Source organism: Heteronotia binoei, chromosome 10, assembly GCF_032191835.1.
Source record: "Heteronotia binoei isolate CCM8104 ecotype False Entrance Well chromosome 10, APGP_CSIRO_Hbin_v1, whole genome shotgun sequence".
Lineage (NCBI taxonomy): Eukaryota > Metazoa > Chordata > Lepidosauria > Squamata > Gekkonidae > Heteronotia > Heteronotia binoei.
Genome location: NC_083232.1, coordinates 1,190,480 through 1,198,477, shown reverse-complemented (window position 1 = coordinate 1,198,477; position 7,998 = coordinate 1,190,480). Strand labels below are relative to the sequence as shown.

The 7,998-nt window shown below is 51.8% G+C and overlaps 1 protein-coding gene across 1 annotated transcript; it reads left to right on the top strand.

Annotated features, from left to right (window-relative positions):
* Positions 1–258: 258 nt before the first annotated feature.
* Positions 259–5,635, top strand: LOC132578064 (gastrula zinc finger protein XlCGF26.1-like). Its single transcript, XM_060247893.1, has 3 exons — positions 259–384; positions 1,322–1,435; positions 3,973–5,635. The coding sequence occupies exons 1-3, from the start codon at positions 351–353 to the stop codon at positions 5,418–5,420; spliced, it is 1,596 nt and encodes a 531-aa protein (XP_060103876.1). The 5' UTR covers positions 259–350; the 3' UTR covers positions 5,421–5,635.
* Positions 5,636–7,998: the final 2,363 nt, after the last annotated feature.

Below are 7,998 nucleotides of genomic sequence, written 5' to 3'. Positions count from 1 at the left end.
CTCCTCCTCCCTTCTTTCTTCTCCTCCTGAATCTGTAAATGAGGTGAACAGCTAAGGCCCACCTGCCTGGATTTCAGTCCAGTTGAACTGAGCGGGCTCCGATATGCTAGGCTCTGTGCAGTTGACACTTGAAGCCCATGGCTCAGAATGTAAGCATGGATCAGGTAGACTCTATGTGGGAAATGTGCATCATCTATTGCCAGTCGCTCAGCTTCAGTGGTGACAGAAGAGGAAGGAGCCTGTCCTGTTGTGTCTTTGCAGGGAACGGTGACCTTTGACCACCGGCCTGATTCTCTGGGGAAGTTTGGGGACAGCTGCTGGATGGGCAAAGGAAGTAGTTCCAGGAGGTGATGACAGAGGACTTGGGGGCGCTCTTCTCTGTGGGTAAATACCCTTTTCCTCCCTCCTATGTGTCAGTGCTGAGATGGGCTGGGGACCACACCTTGACCTGAGAAAACGCACCTGAGGTGAAGCTGCCAGTGCAGTAACGGTGGCAGGTGGGGGGGGGAGCAGCCGTGTGGAAGTGAGGGGCCTGTTGGGGGATGCATTTGGAGGGTGGGAAGAGGGAGGGCCTGCTGAAGGTCTTGAGAAACAACAAGATGGTGAGAGCCAGCGAGGTGTCATGCTCAGAGATTTGGGAGACCTGGGTTCCAGTCCCCATGCCTGCTGGGTGACCTCGGGACAGTCACCCTCTTCCAGCCTCACCTACCTCACAGGGTGGTTGTGAGGAGAGGAGAACACTGGAAGCCACGTTGGGAGCCCACTGGGGAGAAAACGGGGGGGGGGGGTATAAATGAAGCAAATAAAGTGCGTCGACAGCTTGACCCTCAGCCACCACGCCATCCTGGCTCTTTTCAGTGCCAGTGAATCAAATGCGCTTGGGGTAGTGCAGGCCTTGGGGTGGGAACTCCTGCTGTTCCGTTTCTGCCCTTCTTGGGGGTGTTGAGGGCACATGGAGCCTCCCTTGGGTAAAACTGCAGCACACCTCATCAGGACACAGGTTTGTTAGGGCTGCTGCTTCACCTTCGGGGGGCACCCAAAGGTGAGTGGGAGGATTCTTTTCACCACTGGGTCACCCCCCAGCTGAAAAGTTCTGGGTTTGGGGGGAAGCTGCTCCCACGGGATGGGCTTTTTGCAGCTCTGTGCCAAAGAGATGCCCCTCCCAATCCGTACCCAGGTCGGGCCTGCAAAAAGGATGCCCCACAGGTGCCCATGGTCAGGTGTGGTGGTCAGTGGGCACCTGGGGGGGAGGGCCAGGGAGAGGATCACCTTCAGCACTCATGAGGCCTTTCTGGTGTCGTTGGCCACTCTTTCTCCACAGAATATCCAAGCCCCAAACTGGACATCGTTGTGAAGGTGGAGGACAAGGAAGGGCTGTGGGTCACTTCCCTGCCAGACTCTCTAGGGCAGGAGAGCCAGAAGACGCCCCAGCCAGGTGAGTGGCTGGAATTGGGTCTCCCCCTCCCCTTTCCTTCTGAGTCTGGGATTGGCTCACGTTTGTGGAGCCGCAGGTGAGCGAAAAGAGGCGTGATGTGTCAATCTGAGTTACTGGGTGAATCCAGCTTCCTCCTGGTGAGGGCAGGTTTGATTTATTTCTTTATTTAGGTTCTTTGTAGTCCACCTTTCTCCCTTCAAGTTTATTTAAGTTTATATCCCGCCCTTCCCACCGAGGTGGCTCAGGGCGGCTCACAACACATAAAAATCCAACATAATTTGAATTTAAAACATCTTACACAGTTAAAATAATAAAATAATAAAACATATAGCGGCGGTCTATCAAAACTACACTCAGCTTCCAATGCCAGTTAATTATAAGCCTGGGACTCAAAGCGGGTCACACAGAGTGAGTCAAGACAATCATTTGGTTGGGGCATTCCATCAGCAGTGCAATAAGATTAGGGTTGAAGAACCAACTAGAAATCTAAAAATAGAACTGAAGCAAAACCAAAGTATTAACACAATGCTTCCGTGATGCCGAACGACATAGAAGGATCCTACTTCCGGCAAGTCTAGTGAGACAGCTGGATGTTCAAAAGCAGAACCCGGTTTGCCCTCCACCCCACTTCAGCTGTATTGCTTGCACTTTAAAGCTGTCTGTGTCCATTTAGATAGATCCAGGTGGGAAGCCGTGTTGGTCTGCAGCAACAGAACAAAGGTGGAGTCCTTGAAGGGGCACCTTTATAAGACCCACAGAGTTTAATTTCAGGCTTGCACATGAAAGCTTATACCCAGGAGTAAACTTTGTTGGTCTTAAAAGGTGCTATTGTACTTAGAGAGCCAGTTTGGTGTAGTGGTTAAGTGTGCAGACTCTTATCTGGGAGAACCGGGTTTGATTCCCCACTCCTCCACTTGCAACTGTTGGAGTGGCCTTGGGTCAGCCATAGCTCTAATATAGACCCAGTTTGGTGTAGTGGTTAAGTGTGTGGACTCTCGTCTGGGAGAACCGGGTTTGATTCCCCACTCCTCCACTTGCAGCTGCTGGAATGGCCTTGGGTCAGCCATAGCTCTGGCAGAGGTTGTCCTTGAAAGGGAAGCTGCTGGGAGAGCCCTCTCAACCCCACCCACCTCACAGGGTGTCTGATGTGGGGGAGGGAGATAAAGGAGATTTTGAGCCGCTCTGAGACTCTATCCTTGAAAGGGCAGCTTCTGGGAGAGCCCTCTCAGCCCCACCCACCTCACAGGGTTTCTGTTGTGGGGGAGGAAGGGAAAGGAGATTGTGAGCTGCTCTGAGACTCTGCCCTTGAAAGGGCAGCTACTGTGAGAGTCCTCTCAGCCCCACCTACCTCACAGGGTTTCTGTTGTGGGGGAGGAAGGGAAAGGAGATTGTGGCCACTCTGAGATTCTGTCCTTGAAAGGGCAGCTTCTGGGAGAGCTCTCTCAGTCCCACCCACCTCACAGGGTTTCTGTTGTGGGGGAGGAAGGGAAAGGAGATTATGAGCTGCTCTGAGACTCTGCCCTTGAAAGGGCAGCTGCTGTGAGAGTCTTCTCAGCCCCACCTACCTCACAGGGTTTCTGTTGTGGGGGAGGAAGGGAAAGGAGATTGTGGCCACTCTGAGATTCTGTCCTTGAAAGGGCAGCTTCTGGGAGAGCTCTCTCAGTCCCACCCACCTCACAGGGTGTCTATTGCGGGGGGAGGAAGGGAAAGGAGATTGTGGCCACTCTGAGACTCTGTCCTTGAAAGGGCAGCTTCTGGGAGAGCTCTCTCAGCCCCACTCATCTCACAGGGTGTCTGTTGTGGGGGAGGAAGGGAAAGGAGATGGTGAGCTGCTCTGAGACTCTTCGGACTGGAGGGCGGGATATAAATCCAATATCATCTTCTTCTTCTTCTTTTTAAACTTTGTTATGTCCATATATACATTAATCTTATTTTTTTAAAGCCTGCAGACTTTTTGAGAAGGGTTGCAGAACTGCTTTGGGGACATCAGTACCTCTTTTGGCAGCAAATTCCACCTTTTAGCAACTCCCTGTGTAGAGAAGGATTTCGTTTTGCGTGTCCTGAGTTGCACTGCTCTGGAAATCCTGCATTCCACACTCTGTCCTCGGCCCAGCTTCCGGGTTTCTCTGGCACCCCCGGCTCCCCACTATCCGCCCTCCGCCCTGCCTCCTGAGCTGTCCTGTACGGCCTTTCCTTGGATGTTCTGTCCAGTGGCGTGTGAGCAGCATGAGGCCTCTCAGCCAGGGAACTCCTGCTCTGAAAAGCACCCCCAGAGCTTGGGTTTGGGGGTATGTTTAGGAGGAGGACTTGAGGGGGGGGCAGCCTCTTACCTGTCTGGTGCCAGCAGCCTTGAGCAGGACTTGGGTTTGGTTTTTCCAGGGGTTTTTGGGCTGACCTGAGAAAGGGTGAAAGGGCAGCGCTGTCTGAGGGCTGGTGCCGAGCTCTGTGTTGGAGTGGTACCCGGTGGAATGGATAGGTACCTGTTGTAGCACCCAGAGGCTCCTGAGTCAGGAAATGATCTCTGGTTCTCCCTGCAGGGAGCCCGGCCTGGAGCAAGTCTGGGGAGCAGTGCCAAGAGGAAAGTTCTGGAAGCTTGCCCTTGCCAAGTGAGCGAGAGAGACGATCGGGAGAGATGGCCCTTGCAGCTCCTGAACACCACGCAGCCCAGGGAAAGCAGCCGGTGGCCAATCGGAACTGGAAGGGACCCCCATATCCGTGCTCAGGGTGCGAGCAGACCTTCCAGGACAAAAAAGACCTCAAGAAACACCAGAAAGTCATCCATATTGGGGAGAAGCCCCATGGATGCACCCAGTGTGGGAAAACGTTCCAGTTCCGGAGTAACCTGATAGTCCACCAGAGGCTCCACACCGGAGAGAAGCCTTATTCCTGCCAGGAATGCGGGAAGACCTTCCGGTGCAGGAATAAACTCACCATCCACCAGAGAATCCACACAGGCGAGAAGCCCTACCCGTGCCTGGTGTGTGGCAAGACTTTCCGGGGGCGGCACCCGCTGACGATCCATGAGAGGATCCACAGAGGAGAGAAGCCCTATTCCTGCCCAGAGTGTGGGAAATCTTTCAGGGATACCAAAGGCCTGAGACTTCACCAGAGAATCCACACAGGAGAGAAGCCATACCCTTGCCCTGAGTGTGGGAAAAGCTTCAGGTACAGGAACAAATTCAAAACCCACCAGAGAATCCACACTGGAGAGAAGCCCTATCTCTGCCTGGAATGTGGAAATTCCTTCCGCGACAAGAACCAGCTCATAATCCATGAAAGGCTGCACACTGGGGGAAAGCCCTTCCCCTGTAACATCTGTGGGAAAGGGTTTAGAGAAAAGAGAACTCTGAAATACCATGAGAGAATCCACGTGGGAGAGAAGCCCTTTACTTGCCAAGAGTGCGGAAAGGCTTTCAAGTTCAAGAACAAACTGACAGCCCACCAGAGAATCCACACCGGAGACAAACCTTACCCCTGCCAAGACTGTGGGAAATCCTTCCGGGACAAGCGCGATCTCCGAGTCCACCAGAGAATCCACACAGGCGAGAAGCCCTTTTCCTGCAAAGCGTGTGACAGCTCCTTTCGGTACCGGAACCAGCTGATAGCCCATGAGAAAACCCACATGGCAGAGAAGGACGACACGGAGATTCTGAGAATTACCATCCTGGAGAATCATGGCGAGCAGATCCATGGGGAATCCACCCAGAAAAGATCCCTCAGCCCTGTGGGGGATGTTGAAGAATCAGTGCAGATGGTAACAGTTTCAGAGAATCACAACAAAGTTGCTGTTGGAGAATCTAAACAGGAGACAAACTTCCCACCTAATGTGGGGACAGAGGCAGAAGAGATCCCAGACGATTACGGAGACCAAGGAATCAAGGAACCGAAGCCGGAAATAAAGAGCATCATCGCTGTGACTGTGGGGGGATCTCTGTGGGAGGGAGCCCCAATCTTTGTCAAGAGTGAGGAGAACACTTCAGACTAGTCAGAGAGGCCAGTAGATAATCCAGGGTTCAGAGTCCCCCCATCAGGAGTCTCCAGGGTGGTGCCCGGGGGAGCAAGTGGTTTTAGAAAGTGGGCAGGGCCAGCTCAGGTTTGTCGTCATTAAGGCTCCTGATTGGCCACTAGAGATCTGATGGGCTGTGCCAATTTTTTCAAATGTTGCTTTGGCAATAGTTGCCATCACAACATAAAGATCTTCACGGTATGACTGACAGTGAGCTGTGGCAGCCATTTTGTGGCTGCTCCCACCACGTTGTGTCAGAATTCCAGTGATGCCCGTGGGCTCAAAACGGCCGGGTCCCCCTGCCCAACGTATTGACAGAGCTGTAGCAGAAATTTCAGAGATCCCTGTTGCAGTTCTTTGAGGGGGTGAACACACATGTGGACAAAGGGGTCCTGATAGATGCTGTTTACCTTGACTTCCAGAAAGCTTTTGATAAAGTTCCTCATCAAAGGCTCCTAAGTAAGCTCAAGAGTCATGGAGTAAAAGGACAGGTCCTCTTGTGGATCAAAAACTGTCAATTAATAGGAAACAGAGAGTGAGTATAAATGGGCAATTTTTGCAGTGGAAGACTGTAAGCAGTGGGGTGCCACAAGGCTCAGTACTGGGTCCCATGCTCTTTAACTTGCTCATTAATGATTTGGAGTTGGGAGTAAGCAGTGAAGTGACCAAGTTTGCAGATGACTCTAAATTGTTCAGTGTGGTGAGAACCAGAGAGGATTGTGAGGCACTCAAAAAGGATCAGTTGAGGCTGGGTGAGTGGGCGTCAACGTGGCAGGTGAGGTTCAATGTGGCCAAGTGCAAAGTAATGCACATTGGGGCCAAAAATCGTAGCTATAAATACAAGCTGATGGGGTGTGAACTGGCAGAGACTGACCAAGAGAGAGATCTTGGGGTCATGGTAGATAACTCACTGAAAATGTCAAATGTTATTGTAAGTGTGCGATTGCAATAAAAAAGGCCAACGCCATGCTGGGAATTATTAGGAAGGGAATTGAAAACAAATCAGCCAGTATCATAATGCCCCTGTATAAATCGATGGTGCGGCCTCATTTGGAATACTGTGTGCAATTCTGGTCACCGCACCTCAAAAAGGATATTATAGCATTGGAAAAAGTCCAGAAAAAGGCAACTAGAATGATTAAAGGTTTGGAACACTTTCCCTATGAAGAAAGGTTAAAATGCTTGGGGCTCTTTAGCTTGGAGAAATGTCGACTGCGGGGTAACATGATAGAGGTTTACAAGATTATGCATGGGCTGCAGAAAGTAGAGAAAGAAGTACTTTTCTCCCTTTCTCACAATCCAAGAAATCGTGGGCATTCAATGAAATTGCTGAGCAGTCAGGTTAGAATGGATAAAAGGAAGTACTTCTTCACCCAAAGGGTGATTAACATGTGGAATTCCCTGCCACAAGGGGTGGCAGTGGCTACAAGCATAGCCAGCTTCAAGAGGGGATTGGATAAAAATATGGAGCAGAGGTCCATCAGTGGCTATTAGCCGCAGCATATTATTGGAACTGTCTGGGGCAGTGATGCCCTGTATTCTTGGTGCTTGGGGGGGTGGGCAAAGTGGAAGGGCTTCTAGCCCCACTTGTGAACCTCCTTTCTTTTTTGGCCACTGTGTGACAGAGTGTTGGACTGGATGGGCCATTGGCCTGATCCAACATGGCTTTTCTTATGCTCTTATGAGATGAGTAGGATTGTAGGACCCACTCAAGCATCTACTCAGGAAAGTTAGAAAGCCCCGCAAGGTCCCCGAGAGTCTTTGCAGCGCGAAACATCTCTGCGCCTGCTGCCTTCAGACTCCGGGATGCGGAGGAATAGGGGGGAGGCTGCTGCCGAGTTCTACTTCTGGCAGCTTGCCCAGCTCAGTGGTAAAACCTCTGTTTTGCAATACCTCATCTTTGCAATAGAGAAGGTCCCTGGCTCAATCCTCAGCATCTCCAGTTAAAAGGATCTGGTAAGAGGTGATATGAAAGACTTCTGCCTGAGACCTTGGGGAGCTGCTGCCAGTCTGAAAAGACAAGACTGACCTTGATGGGCCAAGGGTCTGATTCAGTACAAGGCAGAGTCACATGTTCATGTGTCGTGGGTGCTGCTCTCTCAGGGGAGCTGGGGCCCAGGAGGCCTGATCCAGTAAGGTGGGAGAATGCCGACTCAGGTTCACTGAGCACAGGTGACTCGTGCCTGAGTGACAGAGGTCCTGAGAAGGCCTTCTGGCCTGGGAAATTCAACCCAGAGAAGGTGGGCTATGGGAACTTGGCCCATTTGGCTTCAAAGAATGACCAGGAGTGGGGGGAGTTGGTGCCTCCGCTGTGGGGTCAGAAAGCACGAGGCCCTGAGAGCCAGCCCGACAGCACGCTTACAGTGTCAGGCTAGGATCTGGGAGAGCTCTGTGGTAAAAATTTGCTGAGTGTCCTTGGGTCTAACCTTCCTCACAGGGCAGTTGTGTGGGTAAAATGGAGGAATGATGTAAGCTGATTGGGGTGCCCATTGGGGGAGAAAGGCAGGAGATCCCTGAGGTAAATAAAGAAGACAAGATTCTGCGGGGTGAGGGATTG

Excerpts from the sequence above, each read along its gene's own strand:
- LOC132578064 (XM_060247893.1), top strand. The coding sequence starts at position 351 with ATGACAGAGGACTTGGGGGCGCTCTTCTCTGTGG. Across the intron at positions 385-1,321 it reads GGGGGCGCTCTTCTCTGTGG|AATATCCAAGCCCCAAACTG; the intron begins GTAAATACCCTT and ends CTTTCTCCACAG. Across the intron at positions 1,436-3,972 it reads CCAGAAGACGCCCCAGCCAG|GGAGCCCGGCCTGGAGCAAG; the intron begins GTGAGTGGCTGG and ends TTCTCCCTGCAG.